Source organism: Saccostrea echinata, unplaced genomic scaffold (genome assembly GCF_033153115.1).
Source record: "Saccostrea echinata isolate AGI-Se365-2 ecotype Australia unplaced genomic scaffold, CSIRO_AGI_Sech_v1 ptg000049l, whole genome shotgun sequence".
In the NCBI taxonomy this organism is placed as follows: Eukaryota; Metazoa; Mollusca; class Bivalvia; order Ostreida; family Ostreidae; genus Saccostrea; species Saccostrea echinata.
In genome coordinates this window covers 1,491,876-1,519,265 of record NW_026889798.1, presented here as the reverse complement: position 1 = coordinate 1,519,265, position 27,390 = coordinate 1,491,876, and the positions used below count along the sequence as shown (strand labels likewise).

General features: G+C 33.2%; 1 protein-coding gene and 1 long non-coding RNA gene across 2 annotated transcripts; both read right to left on the bottom strand.

Moving 5' to 3' along the window:
- Positions 1-15,814, bottom strand: LOC133203274 (T-complex protein 1 subunit beta-like). Its single transcript, XM_061339091.1, has 16 exons — positions 15,709-15,814; positions 15,009-15,077; positions 14,590-14,655; positions 8,940-9,042; positions 8,156-8,232; positions 7,505-7,617; positions 7,027-7,153; positions 6,402-6,477; positions 6,048-6,148; positions 4,484-4,611; positions 4,087-4,190; positions 2,312-2,419; positions 1,978-2,118; positions 1,413-1,516; positions 958-1,057; positions 1-287 (listed from the first exon to the last, which is right to left on the bottom strand). Exons 1-16 carry the CDS (start codon positions 15,709-15,711, stop codon positions 115-117), a joined length of 1,593 nt encoding a protein of 530 aa, XP_061195075.1. The 5' UTR covers positions 15,712-15,814; the 3' UTR covers positions 1-114.
- Positions 15,815-20,398: 4,584 nt separating this feature from the next.
- Positions 20,399-24,924, bottom strand: LOC133203303 (uncharacterized). Its single transcript, XR_009723384.1, has 4 exons — positions 24,666-24,924; positions 21,026-21,099; positions 20,715-20,820; positions 20,399-20,523 (listed from the first exon to the last, which is right to left on the bottom strand). It is a non-coding gene; the product is annotated as an uncharacterized LOC133203303 (long non-coding RNA).
- Between the last annotated feature and the right edge of the window lie 2,466 nt (positions 24,925-27,390).

The window sequence follows — 27,390 nt, the reverse complement described above, 5'->3', positions numbered from 1 at the left end:
TCACAAGAAATATTAGATATTTATTACAATTCAAATATGGTTCACACAATTGATAATTTAAGACAGTAATTTGTTCAGTACTGAATTAATCAAATGTCACTAATGTACACGATTTCAGTGGTGCCTGTGATCTGGTTGTCGTGGTCTTGGTGCTGATTTGATGATATCATCTACACGTAGAATCATTTCAGCGGCCTCTGACGCGCTCATTAAAACCTGACGCTTCACCTGGAAGGATTCTGTAATTCCTAACTTCTCCATATCACCCACCTCACCATCAACCATATCTACAAAAACAAATACACTAAATGAGCATAAATCTCTAAGCCTAAGATATGGTCATGAGAAATTAAGAGGTGTATTTTAACATTTATATTTTCTTAATTCAAACCACAGTTTGCTTCTTTGGATTTTTTTGAAAGAAAACATGAAAAATATCTGAGTAACTGCTACGCCTTATGTAACACAATTTGCCCAAAACGTGGGATGATTTTTGTAATCATGTTTTTAATCAATATCAAATGTGTTAAAATTCTCATCAAAATATTTTCCTGTAGCATTTTAGTCATCAAAAGCAATAATATCTATTAATTAACCTAATCTGTCTTCAAATCAAATTCACTTGCTGGTTCAAATAAATAATTTGCAATTTCTCCATTTCAAAAGATGAAAAAATATAAATGTTCAAAAGTTTTACTCATTAGAATTAAGTAAGTATACAGAAAAAATGAATTCAAATTAGGACCAGGATATTATTTATTTTCTATAATATATAACAATTTAATACTATTGTACACGTATATTCTTTTTGTTGCTTTTTTTTCATGCATTTATTTACCCATTTATCCCTGCCCCCTCCCCCAAACCACAAAATATAAATGTGATGATTAATCTGAAGAAAAATTTTTATTTGAGAAGCTCAAGATTGAAGACACCCTAAATTTAAATTTAACATACTTAATCCCATGGTGTGTTTTCCTGCTGTGTGGATTGCCCTCAGCTCCGATATCAGCTGGGCACTGTCATATCCTGCATTGTCTGCTATAGTGGTGGGAAGCTGAAAATTACACGTTTAAAAGAGAAAGTGTGAAAGATAACAAAAGTCATAAACAATGTCAAATGATTTTGCACAAATAAACCCTACTCAAACTCAACAGGTGAGCTTACAAAATACAATGAAATAAAATAATATACAGTTGAACTTAAGTATCTTGAACACAGATATCCCGAATACATGTACCTTGGATATGTCGGAGTCACTTGTGGGACCCAACAACTTTTTCTTTATGTATTTTAACCTCATCTCAAATCTTGGGATATCTCAAAAGTTTTTTCTATGTCTCATTGAGTTCGAGATAATAAGGTTTGACTGTATACTTAGATGTATGGCATAAAAATTGAAAATTATGTACCATTCTTAATGCCTTAGCAAAGGACTCCATGGCAACAGCTTCTTTCCCAGGAGTCTTTGCAGCCAATTTAGAGACAGCATCTGCCATTAGCATTTCTGAACTTCCTGTAAAACAAAGACACTTAATAATAAACACTCTTTCTTTTGTTAAGTGGCAGACATATATAATTTTGTTGCTTGTTGCAAGAAATTTAATAAAAAATTTAAGAACACAGAAATCTTATTTTCTATGTAAACCTTTCAATGAAGATCTCTTAACACTCTCTTAAAGATTTCAAACACAATTTTGTGAAAAAAATATTCCAATAATTTGTTGCAGTAAAAATTCATGTCACACATCTTGAATGACTTTGTAATTATGATCTTGATTTATACAGGTCTGTATATGCATGCAACAGTTAAAAATGATTAATAAATAGATACATTATTCCAACAATCAATGGACCACAAATCCTTTTAAATCCCAAAATAAGGATGACCTTAAAGATTTATGACCTTTAGTAGGGGAAGTTCATTATTTCATGTGGCATGGGCAGAAAGTAATTGCAGCGCTAAGTACAACTAACCTCCACCAAACACCGTTTTGGTTTCCTTTACAGTCTGCGTTAGAACACAAAGGGCATCATGGAGTGACCGTTCAGCCTCATCAAGAATCTGTTTGGTGGCGCCTCGTAGAACAATGGTGCAGGCCTCACCCATCTCCACACCTAAATAGCAATCCATAAAATCTCATAAGTTCAGTATATTAGTGTTCCTGACCTTCTAAAACATTCCAAATGTGAGTATGTAAAAGCTCTGAAAAAATATTTTTAGACACTAAAAGCAAAAAAAAAAACTATTGGATTTTTCTCTAAACAATTGGATGGGTTTGTTAATGTAATACATAAATATTTGTCCTACCTGAGAACTTGATTAACTTGTCCTCCCCAATCATCACTTCCTCTATAAGCTTACACTTGCCCAGGCGAACATGGTCAGGGGAGTCAAATGTGGACACAATTTCACCACCTGGAAATATATGTTTTTTATCCTGTAACTTTTAAAATGCAAATTTTTATTCAGCTTTCACTGTTTTTTTAATTAGTTTTAGAATTGTACAATGAATGCATTTACTAAAACTGCCAAAGAGCCCCCTTTTGCATATGAAACTATGTTTTAATGAAACGAAAGGCCCATGGGCCACAATGCTCACCGGAGTCACACTTGCTCTGCTCTTCTTGAGAAGACTCAGAAACTTTTTTTATCCTTTATATTCCTTGCAACTTCGTATGAATAATCAGGCCCTGACAGTTCTAATCAACTTTTATCTATACATTCCTAGCAAAAAATTTATAATCCCAACCCTTCCTTGGGAGAGTCTATTCTAATCTCTTGATCTTCACTTCCTGAGGATACTTGAATATCAATATGAACAATCATAAGTCTGCCATTCCTGAGAAGATTTTTTAAAGGTTTTCTACTAAATATTTCAATGTAAAACTTTGATCCCCTATTGTGCCCACCCTATCCCCAGGGGCCATTATTTGAACAAATTTGAAAGGCCCCTTCCTACCCCTGTGTTGAGGGCTATAATTTAAACAGAACTAAATGGGCACTATCCAAGAATACTTGCATATCCATATAATTGATCATGGCCCTGCTGTTCTTCTTCAGATTTCAAAATTTTACTAAATAAAACTAAGATCCATTAATTCCACCCTGCCTCTGGGATCCATGATTGGAACAAATTTGATTATGCACTAATTGAGAATGATTGCATTTTAATATCACGTATCACTACTTTTTTCTGTATTTCTGTATATTTCCATATAAAACTTTGATTCCTTTAGTGTGGCCCCATCCTATCCCCCGTGGCCATGATCTGAACAAACATTAAACTGAATTTCCTGATAATGTTGGCATATTCAAATCATTAACCGTGGTCTTTCTGTTCTTAAGAAGAAAAAAATTTTTGCAATATATTCCTATCATGTAAAAATTTGATAGCTCAGTGGCCCCACCCTACCCCGGGGTGCAATGATTTGAACAAAATTGAATCTGCAATACCTGAATATGCTTGCATTTAACCAATTATAGCTCTGCTGTTCTTGAGGAGACTTTTATATATTTTTTCCTATGTAAAACTTCAGTCACCTATTGTGGCCATACCTTACCCCCAAATCCCCCACCCCCTCCCCCGCCCTCCAACCCTAACCGTGATTTGAAAAAAATTGAATCTACACTTTGTCAGGATGCTTTCAAATAGGTTTTTAAGTTTTCTAAACCAATGGTTCTTGAGAAGTAGAATTTTAAAAGCTACCATCTTATTTTCATAAATTCTTAATCATCTCCCCTTAAAAAGAGAGTGTGGTTGTGGTCCTTCAGTTGAACAAACTTAAGTCCCCTTCACCCAAGAATGCTTTAAGGCAAGTCCATTGAAATTTACCCAGTGGTTCTATAAAAGAAGTCAAAAATATAAGAAGTTTACAGACAATTAAAACACAACACACAGCAGTCAGCTGGTCAGACAGACAGACAAATGGACAGACAAATGCCAGACATTCTTTCATCAGAAAAGCCCACATGAGCCTTTGGCTCAGGTGAGAAACAGACTTGGGCAGTATTGATACTGCCTATTATATACTTGTTCATAAGAATTAATCCTGACCAATAATAGTACAAAAAAAACTACCTACCAGTGACTAATGCTAGCCTCTCTATTCCCTCAAAATCAGCATGCTCAATGGCCATCACACCAGCATCAGCAAACAGCTGCTCAGGGTAGTTATAAATTAATTGCCTGTAAGGATGAAATCACATTTGAACTGTGCCATCTAGTACACCAAATACAAGGAATACCAGAGATACCTGTAGGGCAAAGGAAACTTTCATTCTCAACTTTGAAATTTTAAATATTTGCATATCTCTTTTTTGTAATCCCCAAAGTTTGAGATGCCAAGGTCTTACTCTACAATGTTCTATATTTTCTGTTTCTGTATGCAGAGACTCATTCGTTACGACAACTTTGAAAAGTTAATTCCTTCAACAAAAAATATAAAAGTGCATGAAATATTTGAAATGTTCGGCACTTACCTATTGATGAACACATTACAGCCATGCTTTACAATTTTGTTAACTTTATCCCTCATCTTCTCTTTTTCGGCCAATTCTAATTCTGCTACTTTGGAAACAGCATCTACCTTCACTTTGCTTCCAAACACCTACAAATTTTTTAATATATTGTATGTCGAGAAGAAATGCTAATGGTAAATCTAATAGTTCTATGTGGAAACAAACAATAATTTATTAAGTTTATAATCAGTCAGTATTTAAACCTTGGAAATTTTAAATATGCCCAGGACACTTTATGGTTAGCAATATTCAATTGCCATTATTTAAGAAAGCAATAGCACTTCATGATAAATATGCAGGTGTGAAGCATTGTAGTTCATGTATCTCATGAATTCTCAAAAATTAAGTTCATATCTTATATTTGCCTTATTTTCCTGATGACTTGCCACATATTTTTGTCATTTAAAGATCTTTTTAAAAAAAAAAAAAAAAAAAAGACTTTGCACTATTTTTTTTACTTCAATCACATCACAATGGAAATATTCTTACTCATCCCACAGTAGTTCATGAGAACATGAACTTTTTCTAATTTGCAAAGAATCTTAAGGAAAATTATTTGGAAATGTACATACAGGTAACTCTCGATACCTCGAAGTCCGCGGGACCGAGGAAAAACTTCGAGAGATCAAGAGTTCGAGTTTTCAAGAGTCCGGAATTTTCCGGGTTTGTTGACAGGTTTTAAAATTAGTCTTACCGGATGTAATGATTTTCATGCAGTGCTAACCTCTTACACGTGGTTTTTATAAAACAACCATATTTTTCGTAATTCAGATGAATATTTCATTAAACTGAGTAAAGCAGAAAATGTATATAATCATTTCATGTATATTTATTTATTCTTCGTAAAACGGACATCATACTATGCATTCGTTACATGAAAACGGCATTTTACAGCGTCGTACATAGCTTTGACTATTCCAAAAATGATCATTGAACGCAGCTCTGTAAGTATTTGTCCAATAATAGTCGTCATATTGACACTGAGGCTGTTTCTGCTTTTTTCATATTTCGTTTACCTTTGACACTGACTCGAAATAAAAATTAAATTAGTGTTTTGTCTTTTAATCAATCACTACTTTTCAATGACACTTCGTATCTTAATTATCGCAAGACAGTCGATGGTAATTATTTCAATAGCATATAGGCAAAATATGATAAATTATAAATCAATTATCACCTTGCAGCATAAGTGTCACCTGAACAAACATAACGTTCCTCGAGACCCGCGTCTTCTACCTGGGGCCATTTAAATGTCCAGGTAAAGGTGCTAATTATATAATCTTGTATACACAAAGCCACTTCGAGGTATCGAGGGTAAATTCTAATAGAATATGCATAGCGGGACTGCATTTTGACTTCGAGGGATCAAGGGTTTCGAGAGATCAAGAGTTCGAGAAATCAAGAGTAAATTTGCTTAGTTATATAGTGGAAAAATTTGGAACCGGAGACTCACTTCGAGCGATCAAGAACTTCGAGAGATCGAAGTTCGAGCCATCAAGAGTTGCCTGTATTTGAAAATCTGTACCTTGATTTTATCTGTGTCCATGGGTGTGTTAGCTATTAAAATTTTGGCATTCTCTATCCTCTTGGGTTGGTTAACACCTATCTTCTTATCCAAGAGAAAACCTTAACAAAATACACAGAATATTCTCAGTTTATGCACTGCAAAACCTTGAAAGCATCTTTAAAACATTTTTCAAAATTTTATGGATATCTTCTAGCAATCAAAATGCATTGATAATATTGCAATTAAACATATAAGCCAATGTCATCAGTTACAATTGTGCCCAAAATACTTAAATATTGCTCTCTTTAACAAAACCTCGCATTAATTACCTTCAATGGTATACTGAGCTACACAAAAATCAACCAAACTCACCTTCATCTAAGTATGAGTCTTGTAAGCCACCTCCAGATTTCTTAATGAGGTGAATGGCATCTAAATTACCACTGCCCTATAAAGGATTAAAATTTTTGTCAGTTATAACCAGCTACTGTAAATCACTTTTTATTTTACTTTACTGTCACATAATTACATGAGTCTGTCTGCTCCATAAAATTTTCTCGCTGGTATTTATAATGTTAAAGGTTACATACAATGAACACAGCTTGCTAAAATTTTCTCTCATAAAAAACCAAACAGCTATCTTGTGCAAGTAAGGTGTCGCAAAAACATAGTGATCAACAGTATATAATATCTTACCTATACAAAATTACTTAGATATTTTAACCATATTTTGCAACCATAGACTTAGTTTTTCAAAACCCAGTATATATTTTCTGACGAAATTAACTAACAAATTGAATAATACCTTATAAATAATTACTGAAGTTTTACATTTCCGTCTTTTGCAAGAACATTAACTCTTACTGTTTACATATAAAAAAAATCATGCCACATAACTTTACAATGTGGTGCAAAGGACTTGAACCCCAGGAAATTAGTTTAAATTAGTTTTATAAACAATTTCCTACTAAAATCAATACTACATTTCTTGTTGTACCTTTAACCTTAGAACTGCATCTACAGCCAGTTTAGAGAAGTGGTCTTTATACTGAGTGAGGATTTTGGAGCTGAGGGTTGTACGAGCAATGTTCATCAAGTCCTCTCGAAACTTCTTCTCATTATTCCTGAAAAGGAAAATCAACATTCAAATGCTAAATAATAAACTGAAGTATTTTTGTCAGATTCGATACAATACTTTTTCAAGAAATACACCAGTTCCTCCATTATGGTTTTTATCAAAAACCATTGCAAATTATTTACATTTCTGTCAGACAATTTATCAACATACACTGTATTTCACTGCCATGACTTTCTCAGTAATGCAAACCAGAATAACTTGTCATATTGGTGGGGAAAAAATATATATAAGAAAATAGAAACAAAGAAGCAGCCATGCATGTTAAGGTCTACTGATCTTACTTGGTGATTATGTACAGAGAGGGTGATGTTCAATAGTGATGTAAAAACAAAGTTACCCATTATCTCTGGCAAAGTTCTGTAGTGCCTTCCTGGCCTCATCTGTAGCCTTCCTCCATCCAGATATAATGGTCTGGGGGTGGATCTTTTGGGAGATTAATGACTCAGACTCCTACAACATTCACGCAAAAATCAACAGGAGCATTCCCTTGCTCCAGCAAATGTAATAATATATAATGTTACTTAGGAAAAACTGCAAAATCAGGCAAAATTCTTCCATCTTTAATGTCTAAACCATAAAAACAATATGAAAAAGTAACTTCAACAGGGTTCTCCTTAAGAACTGATGTAGCAGGAGACATTAGTAGAAGGGGGTCTGGGATTCCTCCCCTAACAGGGGGTTGAGGGGGCATACCAGAGTATCCAGGGGGATAACATTATAGACAGGGATATACCCTGGCCCCTGGGTCTTACTTACAGACAACCTTGCTTTAATTTTTCTCAAAGAATACATGTATGCAGATTTTGAGATCAGCTAACATCATGATTATCCTGAATCAAACTTATTATTTTTTTTTAAATCTTTGGGACATCAATTGGAACCTAAATCATTAGTGCAAATAAAATTTTACCATGAAAAATAGCAAGATTCTTGATACTCTAAGCATTAGTAATATATTAGTCTCAAAAGAATGAAACAGGGGCCTTACTCTCAATAATTCACTAGCCAGGACTACTACAGAAGTGGTCCCATCTCCAACCTCATCATCCTGCACTTTGGAGATATCTAAAAAATAAATCCACAAGTTATTAGTATGTTTACTTTTCCATTCATCCCTCTCTCTCTCTCTCTCAAACACATACATGTCAAAGCTTTGTTATACTCATGTTTCAACTCAATTCTAATACAGTTAAATGAACTTGCTTTTCAGATTTTTTAAGACAGCTCTCTCTGTCTCTCTGATCTGATCAAATGCTAGCTTGAAGTGTAGACAATTTTCTCATATTTCTGTCACATTGTGTATAAACTTGCGAAGTCTTAAAATGAGACAAAGTAAAATTTTGCTTCCTAACCATACTCTTCGTAACATTTGAACATTTACTTGTACTTTGCAAAAATAAAATTTAGGATTTTCAATGATACTGTTTTCAGAATTTGATAAGGAATATCAAAGTTAAATGAATAAAATACACGTAACTTAAGAAAAAGGAAAGTTTTCAACTTTCTTAAAAAGAGAACAAATAAAACACTCAAACATATTTGTTTACTTTCAATAAAACAAGTCATCAATATCACCACATCAGCTCCTGATTCGAGTTCTATCAATGCGAGTTCTATCAATCCATGCTCTGATTGGTCAACTGTTCTCATTAAATATTCACAAGAACAAACAACTGTTATCTGATGCAGCCATGATTTTTTTAAGTGTGAGAGCAAATTGAAATCTATGCCTTTTAACAGTGTAAAATGTTAAATAAATTTAAGTAACTTACCCACTAAGATCTTTGCTGCTGGGTTGTCAATGCCTATAGATTTTAGAATTGTGGCTCCATCATTTGTGACTTGTATTCCACCAGAGCTTTGTAATATTTTGTCCTGTTAATCATATTAATAGCAATTTACACCTGTTTTGACTTATTTGATAAGAAGTTTGCTTTTCATAGAAGATCTGAAGTACATTAAATAGAAAGTTCTGCATGTATATAGTACAAGGATTAATAATTATATATTTTTTACATTTGAAAAAAAATGAACTTTTGTTCTGTTGGAGAAAAACAATTATTTGTGCAAAGCCCTGCAAATTTAAAAAAGAATTTTTCCCTGTATTGTTCTTTATCAAAGGGTACTCTAGATTCCTTACTTTTCACCAGTACTTAATATTGTGGAATGACTCTTAAACATCAAATTGCACATAAATTCACAATTGGTCTGTTGGTCAAAAATTTTTACATGCATTTAAGCAGCATAAAAGTAAAAAGTGAGAATTTTTACTTCACTTGTGGTGCTTCTGAAATTGTGTTAATAAATTCCTTGCATCTAGGGCTGTCACGGTTCCAAAATTTTTCGGGTCGGGTCGGTTCTGTAAATTTTCGGGTTGGTTTCGGGTTTTTTGGGTCGGGTATTTACATCTATTTTAAACCTTAATTTAATAAATTTAACTTGAAAAATATTTATTTGTTACATTAAAGGACAAGGTGCATTTGGTGCAAAATTCGGCCCCGTGTCAAAATTAAATAATACTTCTCAAAACTCTTTGAGAGAGTACATATTTTCATGAAATTATCAATATATACATGTACAAAGCTTTATTTTTGTTTTATGTAAACGTAAAGGTAGCATAGTTTAAGATAACGTTGTGATATTCTGACGTTGCTTTATGCGACGTCATGAACAGGAATTTACCGTCATGTTTAAAAATAAATCCAGCTTACCTGTATATTTTATTATGTACGTTAATTAAATCTCATTTTCATAAACGTACATTTCGATGTATTGGTATACATGTGATAGCATATCATCATCATGTTTTCTAAATTATTTTTCATAACTAAAGACAAATCTTTAAATCAATTGGTATGGTTGGCTTTGAAAATTTTTGAATCATAAGGGGAAAATATATAAATGTATATGTACAGTACATTCTTAGCGGATTTCTCACTTTCCGCGCCTAGCATTGACACAAGCAAAGTTATTGGCTTTGTTTGTTAACTTGACGAACCGTAATTGCCAAACTTTGCAAAAAAGACTTAAAGACCGTAAGACTTTTTCTTGGATTTTGATTGCAGGTGTTCAAGAAAATTATTTTGTGTATAATACTATGTCAGTAAGATTTTGGTCTTCCTGCTTATCTGCATTAAATTTAAAAAATAAATAAATAAAAACACAGTTTACTTCTCCGCAAATGCTTGACATTGCTTTTCTGTGGATTGATTTACATAAGTTTAACTGTGTCTATATTATAATACTTTATCTGCGCTGTCCAGAGGCAGAGCCCATTCTTGAAAAAAGGAATGCATGCGAACCTTCGTTTATTCTTTTCTTTCAGCAGTTTCGGAAACATTCCAACGTCGAATTATCAGCTATTAATATCATTTTTTTTTCTCAAAAAATGCAGCTTGTTCCGACACGAATATATTAGGATCTACGGGTTATTGAACAGACAGCATGTTTTAACGATGTTTTAACTTTCACATTAATTCATCCCCGTGGTGGACAAGGAGCAAAAGGTACTACCTGGTTCATAGAGGATTTCGCGGAAAAGAAAAAAATACTAATTCTAGTACTTCACGGTAAAGAAGGATTTCTCGTGGAAAAGCAATGTCGACTCGCGGAAAAATATAACAGCGCAATTGAGGAATTTTCCTGTAATTTTTCCCAGAAAAGGGAGTGAGGTGTTCCATACCAACTCAAAACAAAAAAAAAGATCGACCCAAAGGAGAAAACCTTTTTTTAAAAAAGAAAACTAACCCCAACCCATCCTTGCAAGCCAGGGGTCCTGAGTCAACACGCTGCCGTTGGACCCCTGGCATATTTCATTCAATATTCGTGGGCTTGCTTCTCTCATTGAGAAGCACCAATCAAATTAAAGTTTTCATAAATAGTTAGATAAGGATTCAGTTGACACCTCAAATGCACGTGTTACAAGTTGTTTATCATAGAATGGCTTAATGTGATTGTCGCTAAAGTCAGCCCACAAATATTGAATGAAATATGCCAGGGGTCCAACGGCAACATGTTGACTCAGGATCCCTGGCTTGAGAGGATGACCCCAACCTGAAATACCTATTTTGAAAGGGGGTGTCACTTTACCTTCCTACATATCATATAAACTTTACAAAGTTTTCTTAACCCTTCCCCCTTCATATTTTTTGTATTTTTACTGTATGAATTTTATACAAGTGGTGGGTGTTGGGGTGGGGTCCGGAACCCCTCCCCCTGCGGATCCTTACTACTTCCTCTAAGTAATTGATACCTTTGTGACGACAACTTACGCAAGCGGGTGTTTCAAGGAAAAAAACAACATTTTTTAGACTTTGAGAACATTTTATCATATAAAGATTACATTATGAACTAATCTAGATTATTTCAAGGATAAAGTGCCTGCCTTGAATTATTTTCCCAGGAAAATTGTTCAAAGACAATCAAGATTTAGTGAACAGATTTCACTGTAATTTACTTATATCGGTAATCAATATGTAAATACTGTATTCAATTACTTTATCTTGGTCTAATATAATGTTAAGAATCCCTCAATTTAATATTGTGAACCCAAGTTAACCCTTGAAAGTAGATGACCCTTTTGTTCATAACAAACAGAAAGCAATATTAATTTTATTTTGTTATTCGGGGAAAGGAAACAGACAGTACAGTTAATACTTTTTACATGTTTTATGGGGGGGGGGGGGTCTATTCAATGAGAACTTTGATTACATGAAATATTTAGAGTCCCTGTATCACATATTGTATAGGCGTAGAAATTAAAGCAAAATAGTTCTATATTCAGTTATTAATCAAATGTATATTTTCAAGATGACAAAAATTAAAAAAAGGGAAAAAAAGTGTCGTGGGAAAAGTATTGTGTTCATCGTGGTAACGAATTTCAAGTAAACCTTTACAATTTATACGTGTAAGGGGAGGTTAAGATTTTTTCGACATGAATTGAAACATTTTTTCAATTCAAATCAGCATTGAAACTACGTGCCTGAACGTTATGTGTGGATAAACTGAGAGTATGAACAGATTAAACAAACAAAATGTACACAAGGAAAAAAATCTGAAACAAGGGAGGGGGTTGGAGACGCCCGGCACGCCGGTGCTGGATCTGCCTTTGAATACATATATATTATTATAACAGTAACTCGATCCGAAGAGCCGTATCACGCCTCAAGATTACAGGCACGGATCATCAGATCAAACGAAACGCGGTGCCTGATGATCAGCACCGTGGAATCTATTTCATAATAAATCCGATGCTCTTAAAAAAAAAACTAACTGAAGTTACTGATAAACATTTATGACAATCTAGATTATGTTCGGAATTGATCTACATTGCACATATTTTATACTGAGAGGCGCATTGTTAAATCTATTGTGATATTTTGCCAATTTAATTGTCTTCTATCTTGGAAACTTAGCCTCTAATTTTCACTATAATAGCTCAAAAAATCACATCCAGTGGAGTAGCTGCCATTAGACACTTAAGGCACGTGCCTACACTTGATTTTTTTTTTTTCAGAAAAAAATTAGAAACAAAACTGTATAAAAGAAAGAAAATAATAGTTAACCGACTGTTTCACTGTGGGACTTTTTATAAAATGTCTTGAAAATTTCTATATGCAAGTACATGTCACTAAATATAGATATAAAACTCCCCTGACGCTCACAATTAACTTTTTTATGGCTGTCCACCCGAATTTACCACTTCTTTGTGGGTAGACTAGATTAGCTTTTTTTCTGGAAAATTTTTTTTTTTTTTTCATTATTTATTGTAAAACATTTCTTTGAGTCTGATTATTTTTGAATACTTTTTTAATAACTTTCTTCTTCATGTTCTAAATTTGATTACGCCGAAAAAAATATTAAAACTCTTCTAACTAAAGATTTCTGGTTAAAAAGTTGGACTGCACTTTCTTAGCTTTTCTACTTAATATGAAATTTCATTTTAAAGAGACCCAGAATTTTGTAGTTTAAATGACCAGAATTTGTCACCCAGGGGTCTTAAAATCGTGAAATCCATTTTCCGTCGGGGGGCTTCCCCCCCCCCCCCCTGAACCCCCTACCAAGGCGCTGCCCTGGACCCGCTGGGGGCCTTGAGCGGCTTCCAGACCCCTCGCCGCACACAGAATAATTTGTGCCTATACTTCATCAAAGTTCTAGCTACGCCCCTGATATCCAAGTACATGTAAATGGTCCATTTTCCCAACAGGTCAAATAGATCGGGGAAACCATTGTGACGTCAATTTTCAAAAATGACGTATAATTGCTTTATACTGTTCTGCTTGACATGAATATGGACACAGGCACTGGGTAATAAATAAACTAAATGTAAAATAATATTTATACGACAATTGTAAATACTGCATTTTTTGTGAACTGCTACTTTTTTCAACCACCTAATGTCAATTTAACTCGTACCACTGTCGTTTAGTTAGGGAGCGCGGAAGTAACTAAAGATGCTATATACTAATATAGGCCCAAGGTATCTGAATTTGAACAACGTGTAAAGAATTAATACAGACCAGATCTTCATAACATTGATATGATGATTTCATTCTTTATATTAAAGGATTTTTAGCGATACGTGGCGAGGTATATTCTCAATATTATTTAGATATAGCAAAACACCGTCGAATGCATGTGTATATGCATGCTGTAAAATGAACACATTTTTTAAAAATAAACATGGTCCGCACAATATCACAATTTTTGCATATAAGATGCTTTCAAATTGATGTTTCATTTGTGAAAATTACAAAGTGGTGATATAATGCGGACCTATCGAAAAATGCTTTTAAGTCCCTGATTTTTAACGATTTTTCCGGAAATACGCATTCTGTGCATGATTTGACCACGAATAAACAGTATACAGGGGACACATTCTCAAAGTTTGGGTTTATTTTTTTAACAAGCATATATCCAACCTTTATTTTCAATGTAAAGTTTTGATTCAGCGTAAACTTTAATTTTTAGAAATTCTCAGGGCCAAATATTATATCAAATGAACCTTGTCCTTTACATTGAAAACAAGTCTTAACCATGCGAACGTCTAGAAATCGGTGACTTGGCCTACTATTAGCCACAACCTGACCATTCCTGCTCGTTTTGATAATTATCTAATACTTCCGTGACAAGTGTTCCGTCATGGAATGAAGTAGATTTCAGTTGTGATGTTTATTTATCACTGTTATCGTCATCATTCCTTTGATTTCGACGCCATTTTTTGTATTAAACAGACTCTAATATATAAACCAGACCCGAACCAAAATCCGGAAAAATGGAACCGGAACCGAACCGAACAACTTGGACCGCGGTTCTCGGTTATTTTAGGTACTCATGACAGCCCTACTTGCATCTTATTAGGAATCTACAGTATTTCAAAAGGATGGCTTACTTTAACTCAAAAATTCAACAACAAAAACTTACCATTCCCTTAGGTCCCAGTGTGCTTTTCACCAGATCACCAATAGCAATAGCTCCCACAAAGGAGGACTGGTAGACAGAACATTATACAATATAATATTAGCTGGCAAAGTTTTCCCAATAATTTTCACATTATTATTACTAAATGATCAATTTTTTGATTTTTGAAAATAAAAACTTGTAGACCAATCTAAGACCTTTAGTCAATTCTTTAGTAAAAAATATTTTTTGTCCATATTTTAAAAAGAGCCTTTCACATCATTTTACAATGAAATCTAATAAAAATGGCTAAAAAAAATAGTTTATTGGGGGTAAAATTACCTCATTTTGTTGAGGAAACTGCATCTATTTGGTTGTGATATTGGGGTCATGAAAAACACTTCTTTAATTGATATTATAAATAACCTATTTCTATCATTTACCAATCTGGCAGTTTCTGCCTTTTCCTCTTCTGCCCCTGCATTGAAGATCTGTACCGGATTCAAAGACACCTTTCAAATAAAAGTGTGAGAACTTAGCCTTGTTTACAAAAGGAATACGGTTTGATTTTCTGACATACCTTACAATTAAGTAAAGCTCAATTCATTTTTTTTTTATACAAAATATATTTTTCTGTAACCTCAAAACAGCAAGGAAAAATAGGGAACTTTATAAACAAGACAAGAGGAAATTCAAAATAGGCTTTCTCATGATGTCTTTTGCCAGTGTACTGGTTTACAAACATTCCAAATCTGTTTAAAGATTAATCATTTAACAAACCCAATTATTTGATGCATTTAACATTAAGCAGTGTTAAGCATGTTGTCTTTGTTGAGGAAAAAGTTACGAAAATATTGAAAATGTTATTCTTTGTTTGCTGATGATCATAATGAAAATATCCATTTAAAATAATTGAAAATATGTAACACAAAGTTTGGAAAAGTTTCTGCTGAAAAAAATAAGCCAGAGTTTACTGAGACTAAAGACAATTCAGAGAGCGTGTGAAATCATGTTTTTAATAAAAAGCACATGGTTACCATGCGTCATGATGTTTCAAGCAAAAAAAGAAATATAAAATGTACATTTTATTTTAAAAGAAAAACTTAAGTTTCGAATTAAGCGATAAACAGATAATAGTCAAACCATTATTCTTTTGGAAAAGGTGTCCTTTCTTCACAATTAGAGCCAAACTGTATAAACAAATCCAAAATATCTCGAAGCTTCCCTTCGGATTTCAAGCTATTTCCGGTTATATATTCCCTTACCCCGAGCCCGATTTTTAAACAATTATTTTAAAAAGGGAGAGAGGCAGTTTTTTCCCCCCTTGATTTTGAACAAAAAGTGTCAGTATTTTTTAGATTAAACAAGCCCGTAGAACGCGGGGGCCAAGGGGCCCGGTCCCCACTTTTTTCTGAGTATAGTATTTTGCTATACTAAATTTTCCTTTTGACCCCCCCCCCCCCCACTTTTTGATGTTGTAAAGTCGAGCACTGACAAATTAAAGGATTTGGACAGTAATTTTTGTTTTTGGTTTTGTTTTTTTTTTTTTAGCTTGTCAGATAATTTTGGGAAGTCCCCCACCACTCAGTTTATTTTTTTTTTTTTTTTTTTTTTGAAGGGGGAGGGGTTGCCCCTCCCCCACTTTTGATACTGTTGCTGCGGCCCTATTAGAAACAGATATGGCATAGAAATGCCTCAGTAAAAGCTTGAGCTTTAACTGTGTTTAAAGGAATTCGAAAAGACCCTCGTTTATTTTATTATTATAAATATTACTATTTCCAGTTAGAATTTACCATTGCTAATGCACATTCAGGATTTGTTTTCATTGTTTATACTTAGTATAAGAATATACTATTCATATAGGACAAATAGATGAAGTGACTTGATGACTTTTGGACTGTGGGTTTGAACAATTTATATTTATTACTGCTGACTATAAAACAGCTAAACAATTTAGCCACATTGATTTCTTGATAGAATAGAAATAAACTGTGGATTTTGATCCCTATATATTGGTGTAATAAAGCTGTTAAAGTATCACACTGCAGGAATAATCAATCTACTAGCTATAGATGCAATAGATGCCATGGTTCCGTTTGCGAATGAGGTGTAATTATTTCCGTCGCCATCGAAAATGACATGATCCATCGATACATCCGATCATGCGGTATATCATACTATTTTAAATTCAGTTTAGTTACACAATGGGCTTTTCATTTGAAGAGTCTTTTGTCCCACAAAATTAAAGCCCGTAATGTATTTTTTTTCAAGAGCAGACCACAGGTGCTTGTGGACAGGACCCCCCCCCCTCCCCCGAATATATACCTTGGGTCCAAGGAAATTTTTTATTCGTCTTTTTCCATAAATTAATCTTCTAGTATACATTTACAATGTATTCCATATGAAAAATCCAAAAATAATAACGTAGAATTAACGTTTTATTAAAAAATCATACCCGCGGTATTATAAAATAAAGCTCTATTTTATAATACCGCGGCAATGATTTTTTTTAATAAAACGTTAAGTCTACGTTATTATTTTTGGATTTTTTGATGCTTACTTATATCTAAAGCCACGTATTTCAGCAGGAATGGATCCAAGAATTTTTGTTAGGGTAACATAAAACATATTTTCAGAGGCTCCTTAGGGGGTCTGGGTGCCACCGAACAAAGCCCTGGTGTCGATCTAGGGCGGGTGTTTATAGTCCCTGGAAGATTATAAAGAAGATGGACGAACAAGGCGAGCGCAATGCCTCTAGTGCAACAACCATGAAGGTAAAAAATTAGATCTCAATTATAACAAAATTTTCTTTGATATTTCATCTTAAATTAAAGTATACTTTATGTAAAATCTCCACAATTTTGCAAAAATCTCACTAAGATTGAAATTATTTGCCTATATGAAATAGCATCACAAAAGGATCAATTTCCCATATTAAAACATAATTTTTCGGTATGAGTGGGTCCTCGGTCCATGTTTTTCAAATTTTGATAAAAAATGTACATTTTTTGGTCAACAAAAACATGGAACAAAGACCCACTATACCTTAAAAATACACTTTAAAGACACAACAATCGCATTTTTCCGAGAAAGACTTGAAGTCCATTTAGTCAAGGGTCACATCACAAACATGATTTAAATGCCACTATTTATCAGGATCTGTGTAGCGTATAGTGGTTAGTTTCAAAGGAAAATGATACTTAGGATTTTTATTGATATGGTACTGCAAACCACGAATACCACATTAATTTTTAATAACATAATAATATTGCCGAGAAAATTTTCCTCAGAAAAGTTTTTTTTATTATAATTTCATAAATTTCAATAACGAGAACTTTACTCTAAATACGAAATTCACAAATTGATTATTATTTTATATATCTGATGCTATAGGCATTCTGCGAACCTTGATCACCCATCTCCTTACAGATTGACTGACTGATTGTGTGTTGTTTTACGTCCCGTTCGAGAATTTTTCACTCATACAGAGACGTCACTATATTTCGGTGAAGGGCTTAGACCTTTACTCGGCACTCAGAGCCACTGAGCAGTGAGGGTTCTTTATCGTGCCAACGCCTACCGTGACACGGGTCTCGGTTTTTAAGGTCTGATCCGAAAGACCCGCAATTCTCACTTCAAAGTGCCGAGCGCTTGGCGAAGGAACAGTTGCTACCTATTTTTTTATCAACTTAGGTCAGTCGCGGCCGTGATTCGAACATAGTAGGCATATAAGTAAGTAAGTAAGTCACAGGGGGCCACCCCCGATCATTAATGTAGTATCAATTTAGTTTATATAGTTTCTCATCCGTTGATTTGGGGGGGGGGGGGGTATGCTTAATTGCTCCTCAATTATCCCGACCAGTAGATTTTTTGAGTCAGGAAAAACTTTGCCGTGTAAATGGTGAAGAAATGTTAAAAAAAGAAAAAGAAAGAATAAAAAAAATTTCAGCCATAACGCAAATTATTTTTAATCTTAAGTATGGCTCCGTGTAAAAATCATGCAGGGGGTGATACATGGGGGGTTTCAGAATTTTTTCAAACTTTGCCTGTTGGTAGAGTATGCTAAGATACTACAAAAAATAAAATGATTTTTTATCAATTCTGTGTCTTGTTGCCATGGCAACAGTTAAACTGTTTTCGGTAAAATATGGCTGAAATTTCCTCTAAAAATAGGCAAAAATATCAATATTTCAGATGAAATTAAAAGAAAATCAGACAATAAATCACATTCTTGTTTATTTCTCATTCAAATACAGCTCAAGTGGTAACTTTTCATAATTAATCAAAATATTTCCATGTCCAGTAAAATGTTCTAATTTTATACTGAAAAGGGGAGATAATCCATATTGACAAAAACAGCAAAATATCAATTTTTTGGGGATTTTCAGCTATCAAAAAATTAAAAAACCCAACAGCCAAACCAAAAGGCCATGCTAGTTTCATAGACACCATACCCTATAGAAAATAAAATAATTAAAACATTTTTGTGCAAATGATTATTATTTTCCCAAAATGATTGACGAGTTTCATACAAAAAATGGCAATTTCCCTTTTTTTGTCACTGTCCAATATATGCCATATATGTATGCATGTAAAAGGAAATTGACATTTCAACACAATTTCTTTACATTTCCAAACTCAAATACAACACAATTATTTACTTATCTTAATTAATCTAAATATTTTCGTGACCTGTAAGATGTTTTTAATTTTAAGCTGAAAAGGGGAGATAATCCATATTGACAAAAACAGCAAAATATCAATTTTTTGAGGATTTTCAGCTATCAAAAAATTAAGAACCCAACAGCCAAACCAAAAGGCCATGCTAGTTTCATAGACACCACACCCTATAGAAAATAAAATAATTAAAACATTTTTGTGCAAATGATTATTATTTTCCCAAAACGATTGACGAGTTTCATATAAAAAATGGCAATTTCCCTTTTTTTGTCACAGTACAATATATATGCCCTATACACATATCATGAATATATACCAGGAATACATGTAAGAATAAATTGACATTTTAAAAAAAATTCTCAATTTTCCAATTTGAAATACAACACAATTTTACTTTTCATTTAATCAAAATATTTTCATGACCAGTAAAATGTTCTAATTTTAAGCTGAAAAGGGAGATAATCCATATTTACAAAAACAGTATCATATCCCATTTTTGAGGTTTTTTTCAGCCTATAAATTTTTTTTAAAGTCCAACAGGCAAATCAAAAGGTCACGCTTGTTTCATACACACCATACCCTATGGGTATGATACATAGGGTATTATACAAGAATTGAAATTGCATTTATTTATTTTTTTGGGAGGGGGGGGGGGTTATATCTTGATCTAACACCCATAGAGGGACAATATTTACTTCCTTCTTTAGGATCGGTGAATGCATACACCTAGGCAAGCCAAACCATTGTAATGACCTCAAAAACAGAAATAACTGTATAATATACAATTTGACTTTTATTTTAATGATAATATAAAAATCATTTTATGTTTCCCTCTTGGTTACACCTTTCAATATACACCACAAGAATTTTGACCGAATTTTAACTGCATGCAATTACATGTATTAATTAAATGAATGATGTTTTTTACACATCATTACCAAGTCAACTGCTTGCTTTCCATTCAATTTTACCATTTACCCCACATCAAAATTATTAATTACTGGTACATGTATCAAAATCATTAATTGATAGATGTAAACAAAATTTTAGTAGTTTACATCTTTGTAAGATGCAATAATGCTGAACAAAATATCACTAATCTCCGATGCCTCTTTTGTAGTAACTGACTGTCCTTTTATTTACGAGTCTCTTCTAATGAAATATAAATCTGTAACCTAAAGGTGCTGAAGATCCATGGGAGATGAGAGTCCATGCCTGATTATAAGTATCCAAGTACCAGCATTGAATCCATTCTTTGAACTCTAATCTTTGTTATTCCTAAAATAATAGTTACATATAATTATCATTTACACATTAAAACTCATTGTTTTACATTAATTTAAAGGTATTAAAGGTTTTTTTTTTTTTGAATTTATAAATTACTTTACATGAAATCTCAAGTCTATGTAATGTAGTAATTTCATGTAAAATCTCAAATGGTTGCATGTGCATGGCATGTGGTCCCCCACCTTTGGAGTCTTATTAGTTGGTGGTGTGCAATGATGTTTTTCTTGCTGTCTCAAAAATACTGTCAGCTTTTCCTTCATAACCATGATGCAAACCATCTTGCGCATTCTGTGAAAATGATATAGGGTTTCATTTCAAAAGTATACAATTCAAATTACTAATTTATGAAATATATAAAATATCTTTACCATATTTTCTATCATTTATGTCTCAGGTTTTAACCATATTACAATTTAAACTGTAGCCAGTTATGAATTCTGTAATCTTGCTACTGATTAAATTAAAACTACAAAATCAAATACTCTCACAGTACCTGTTATAAAACACTTTTGGGTCTTCCCTTTTCATTCTATCTCTTCAGCCAAACAAGTTCTTTAAATGATCATTCTGAAAAACAACAAGGAATATTTTTCATCTAGATTTATATGCAATATGACATACATATGTACATAGAGAGAGAGAGAGAGAGAGAGAAGGTATAAAGACAACTAAATATACCTATTTAAAAACCCTAAATTAAATTTACCTGGTGATTACAAAGCACAGTACACTGTTTTTTATATACACTAGCCTGATTAAAAATGTTGTTGGGCCAGTAAAATGTAAGTCAGCAATAGCTTGACAAGACTAATAGAATTTTCAGTGATATATCTTTTACAAATTATACCATCAGTAATGTTAAAAAATGTGCATAAATAGCCTTGTCTGAAAAATTATATATTTATTAAATAAATCAAACTTTTTAAGTGGTTTTTATATCTTGGTTGATTTTTTTACTGTCCATACTTGATTTTGTTATTTAGTTATCATTTCTGACTAGTGCCATGTTGACATGGATAGAGCAAACAAGAAGCCAATTGGCCACAATGCTCACCTGAGTCAATATCTTCATCAGCAGATTTTTCTAATATATTCGTATGTAAAACTTTGATCCCCATTGTGGTCCTACCCTATCCCAGGGGTTCATGATTTCAACAGATTTGAATCTACACTAATTGAGGATTCTTCAATATATACATGTATATGTATGACTAATCATGGCTTTGCTGTTCTTAAAAAGAAGAATTATCACTATCTAGTGTGAAACTTTGATCCCCCATTGTGGCCCCATACTACCAGTATGTCTAGTTCTTGAGAAGAAGATTTCTAAAGATTGTTACTTAGTATCTACATTTTTTTAAGTAAAATTTTGACCACCCATTAAAGCCCCATACTACCGCCACTTTTTACAAAAGTTTCAACCCTTTTGGCCCAGTTTTTCAATCAAAAGATTGATAAAGTTTTATATATATATATATTTCTATATGTAAAACTTTGATTGCTTATTGCGGCCAATCCATATCCCTTGGGATCATGATCTGAACAAACTTCCCACTACATTATGTAATAAAGCTTTCACATAAGTTTCATCTTTTCTGTTCCAGTGGTTCTTGAGAGGAAGATTTTTGAAAGATTCATTAAATTTTAACTAATTTTTAATTATCTCCCCTTGAAAGAGGGCAAGGCTCTTCATTTGAACAACACTGAATCTCCTTCATCCAAGAATGCTTTGTGGCAAATATGGTTGAAATTTGCCATGCAGTTCTGGAAGAAGATGAAAATGTGAAAAGATTTTAAAAAAGATGACACTGACACCTGGAACAACAACAGACATTTGACAAAGTGTGATCAGAAAAGCTTACTTGAGCCTTTGGCTCAGGTGAGCTAAAAATCAAAACCTATACCATAAAGCATTTACTTCTTTTAATTAGTAAAATTTACATGTTCATTTTCAATTTGAATTACCGTAAACCTGGGGCCTAAAATAAAAATTAATTTGTTTTCAGTTGCCTACGCACCCACTGAAAATGCACCCGACCCAAACGTTTTTTTCAGCCATTTTGTATTATTATTTTTTTAAGTTTCAGTTTTTTCAGGATATTGAAAATGTTCCATTTTTAGCTCACCTCAACGAAGTTGGGGGAGCTTATGTAATACCCTCGGCGTCGGCGTCCCAGGTTAAGGTTTTTGGAGCAGTTTTCTTTTCAAGTACTTCTATGGCCTATATTAGTCAGAGATGCATGGAGGATGCTTCTAGTGTGTTTTATTGTACCAGTCAAGGTTTCAGATGCTGCAATTTCAGCTAAAGAATGACCAGGTTAATGTTTTTGGAGCAGGTTAAAGTTTTTGGAGCAGGTCTCATTTCCAAGTAACTATAAGCCCTATATTGACCAAACTTGCATGGATGATACATCTAAGGATTCACATTACTGGACTTGCTTCGGATGCTGGATCTGACCTACATTTTCCGGATGAGTAACCAGGTTAAAGTTTTTGGAGCAGATCTCATTTCCAAGTAACTATAAGGCCTATCTGAACCAAACTTGCATGGATGATGCATCAAGGGATGAACAATCTCAAAACTTGCTTCGAATGCTGGATTTGACTTACATTTTCTGGATGAGAGACTAGTTTTAAGTTTTCAGATAAGTCTATTCCCAAGTAACTGCAAGCCCTATCAGACCAAAATTGCATAAATGTTGCATCTAGGGATGCACCCTCCTAGATTATTAGTTTAGTGTGGGACTTTGCCTTACTTAAAGACAACATTCGTTGAGGTGAGCTCTGTAATCTCTGATTACCTATGTTTTATTTTTGTTTTTATCAAGTGAAGCTTATTTATGTTAAGTAAGCCTTGAAGTATGAATATCTCTATAATTTGTTATCTAATAAAAGTCTGAAAAATAACTTATTTTCAAAAAAAAAAACCTACCTATCCACTCTAAAAATTATATGTCGGCAACTGCAAACAAAGAATTTTTTAAGCTAATGGCCCGGCCGGGCCTTCCCACTGAATCCCTTAAATTTGGCCACGTTCAATAATTGTTGTTGTGTGGGACATGTATTGATTACTGATGAGAGCACAGACAATGTTTCATACTTATATGATGTTAAAACGTTCTATTGTTAAGATGATACTCTCCTACATACCCAGTTTAATGATAGAATGTGTATTAGCAATGTTATGTAGCAAAACAAACTGGGCAATAGGTATTATTTAGAGAATGAGACGGGTTTTGTATCGTAGATACAAATTTGGGGGTGGACGAGTGCATAGCATTAGTCTCCGCCCCCAATTTGTATTTACAATACAGAACCTGTCGAGTTCTTTAAATGATTAGTGACATGATCAATCAAGAAAAAGCACCACCCACTTTATAGCTGTGCAGCATCCAAACTTCTGCCAGAGTTTGTTTGTTTTCTCTGTAGATGAGGCCTTGATGGGGAGTATGCCTCCGCAGTAGATATATATTTCCACAGACAACGTAAGATTTAGTCAGATTTGTTTTGACAACGGGGTAGACGTTGTCTTAACTGATAAGGTGGACAATTTAACCTTGCTGTAGATGGAGACTGATCCTAATTTATTTCAGGGGTCTTAAAATCTCAGTTTAACTAGATACACATGCAGGCGATACAGACAGTTCTTCAATGAACTTTGATGTCACAGATTTTTATTTTCTTATTGAAATGCGACATTAAATTTAAAAATGAAGAGAAAGAGATGTGCGGTAGTCATCAGCGATAAGAATTTAAGATGAAATGTTAAAAAAAAAATGCTCAAAATGGACTTGAATGAGTTTGCACGAGAAGAGTGGAAAATGGGTGGGGGGGGGGGGGACCGTGCGAAGTTCACGTAATGTATGCTGCACCCCCTGAACCCATAAAGCAGGGAAAGCAAACAGGTTTTCAGAAATTTATTAAACATAGGATGCTTTCCATAACTGCGAATTTTCCTTTTTGTTTGGATCGAAATAACGTGTAAAATATGTGTAAGACGTCATTTTTTTCAAAATGGACATGATATTGATACATGTAGGAACTGGCCATCCCCAATAATTTTCCCAATACATACTTTACTGTATAAAATATCAATAACCATATATAAGAAGTAAATTTAAATTAAATCCTACCTATCAAGCTATTCAAACAGCTGTCCAAATGTACCGGTGGCGCCGGTACATTATCTTCCCTCTCCAAGTTGAGTAAGCTGACACAATCGGACTGCAACTCCTCTCTGAGGGCTTACTCTTGGATTCTGGTGGATTAGCTTAGAAGCTAAACTTCCGACATAGACCATACTGATGTCAGTAGTAAGGAAAATTGCTGATACCCTGATCAACACGATGACAGTAATATTCCCAAGCTACACTTTCTCGTTTCACGGATTTTTTTCCTCTTAATTTTACACGAGCTCTGTGTCCAATCTGTTCTTGTATATTCCTTTCAATCATTTTTACTCAATTCACACGGATATTTGCAATGAACACCACATGATGCATTAAAATAACTTTGCAAAGTACAGCTTTTCATGGAGGCCGCCATTTTTTTACTACCGCCACCTATAAAAATTTCCTAAGGGAGATAACTCATACGAAGAATCTTAACAAATTCCAGATTTTTAACACCCTGTATCTTTTCAATCCTTCGTTTGCACAAAAATATTAGAGTAAATTTAATTTACACTTTCCATTTTCACTGTAATTATGTGTTTAGATTGTATACATCTTCTTGGGTTTAGAAGAAATTATTTTCTGAAATATGCACTATTTACACACTATCCATACAAAATTACCCCTGGGGTACCCTATCCCTAGCTACATTAAAAAAGAAGAATTATAACAAATCCATTCGTTATCATTCATTTTAGACCCAAATGAATATATTAAACTCAGTTTTAATGAATTTGCAGATTATCGATGTAGCGCCTTTTCTGTGCTACCTGCATGATTTTTACACGGAGCCCTACTTAAAAGTTTAAAATTATGTGAAATTTTCATATATATTCTTTAGGATAATAATTCCTGTATATATACATGTACAGTATGTATATAACACATTATCATTTCAGTCGAACATTTAAATGATATTCATGTTATCTATAATTATTATATATCTTTACCTTAAGGGCGTTCCCTACCAAAAATTAATAAAGAAAGAAAGAAAGAAGTTAAAGTAATTAAAAAAGATATTTGGTATATATTTTCGGATTTCGATGACCGAGGATAACCCATGAAAGTCAAGGACTTATTTTCCAATTGGGTCCTTATAGTTTTACATGTATAGTAGATGTTAAGTAAAAAAAAAAGTATTATAATGAAGAAGTGGGATGAAGTTAACAAGACTGTTGATTAAAAATGAAATGTTTTATGCATATACAAAGTATACATGACTATAATCATGATCAACTGAAAGCAAAATTTGAGACAAATAAAATTTATATATATACAGTTGGTATACGTGCCTGTTTTGAGCGAATAAAGAGTCATGATTCAATTTTTAATTTTCATTATATATTTCATTGAAAAATATTGTTTTTTTTAAAAATAAAATTAAGCTTATAATTAGGGATGTCAAAATATTTATTTTCTTTAGTCGAATATTCGATTGCATTATTCGAACGATAGTCGAATATATTCGAAACTTTTTCGGAAACTAAAATTTTATTTCAAACTTCAATGGTACATGACATATTTAACCCCAAATCCCCTTTTCTTAAATTTATTAAAAAGTTACATCAAATGTTACACACAAAGATTTTCACATGGACCTAAAATGTGGATAGCGTGTTTATATTTACTAAATATAGACCGCTAATTCACCAAAATATATGATTTCCCCGTCAATCATGTTCATAAATCGGTCTGTAAAGTCGTTTTTTAAGGAAGCATAAAAAATGACAGTACGATATATTTTTTTTAAAAGCTTATTAAAACGAGGGGGCACACACGGTGTCTGTGATAATGTTAAATATTTGAATATACTTTTTGTACCAACTATCAAATGCCTTTAAAATATGTAAAAGAATATTAATTTTATAATAATTACCGTAGTGTCCAAACATTTCACAGCTATAATGGGTAAATGGTATGAGATCAAGTCCAATTAATAATTTTACAAAGAAAGCGCAGTAAAGCGAGATAATTTTATTACAAAAACAACATTAATTGACAAATAATTCTCGCGGAAGGGAAGCATTTCTAATTACTGTACTCTCTACATGTAAAGGCAGTTTTTAATGAGGAAAATTATCTTATCGTCTGTGTCTGAGGAAAGACAGTTTCTCAATTTTAGGATGATAATTCCATCTCTTTATCACTCTTTTATTGAATTTAATTATTCGAATGTCGTTTCGTTATTCGATCGTCGGTCCATTCGACTGATAGTCGAATAGTCGATTATTCGTTGACATCCCTACTTATAATGCAATATTACTTGACAATGTTTATTTCAACAGCTGTTCAAATGTACATGTAATTTACACCATTAAATGCTGAATTGAAAAAGTTTCTTCCCATAGTGTTAAAATAATGCTGCACGTGCATATACATGTAAATAATCTGCGATAACATAAAAGAAAATCAAATGTTATCAGGAAAAATTTAAGGACAAAAATATGAATAAGAAACTAACTTGAGTATTCCTGGTATTCTGGGGTAATTAAGAAATTTTGATTTGACGATTTCATAAATTTACGATTTTTAATTAATGATCAATGTATCACATTTTGTGTGTCAATATGTTTTCATAAAAAGAGGATTTCAATGAAATATGTAAAGTGAAAAAAAAGGCCACTTTATATTAAGGTATCTTGTGGTAGGGGGACATATCACTTGAACCTTGGGAGAAAACACATGG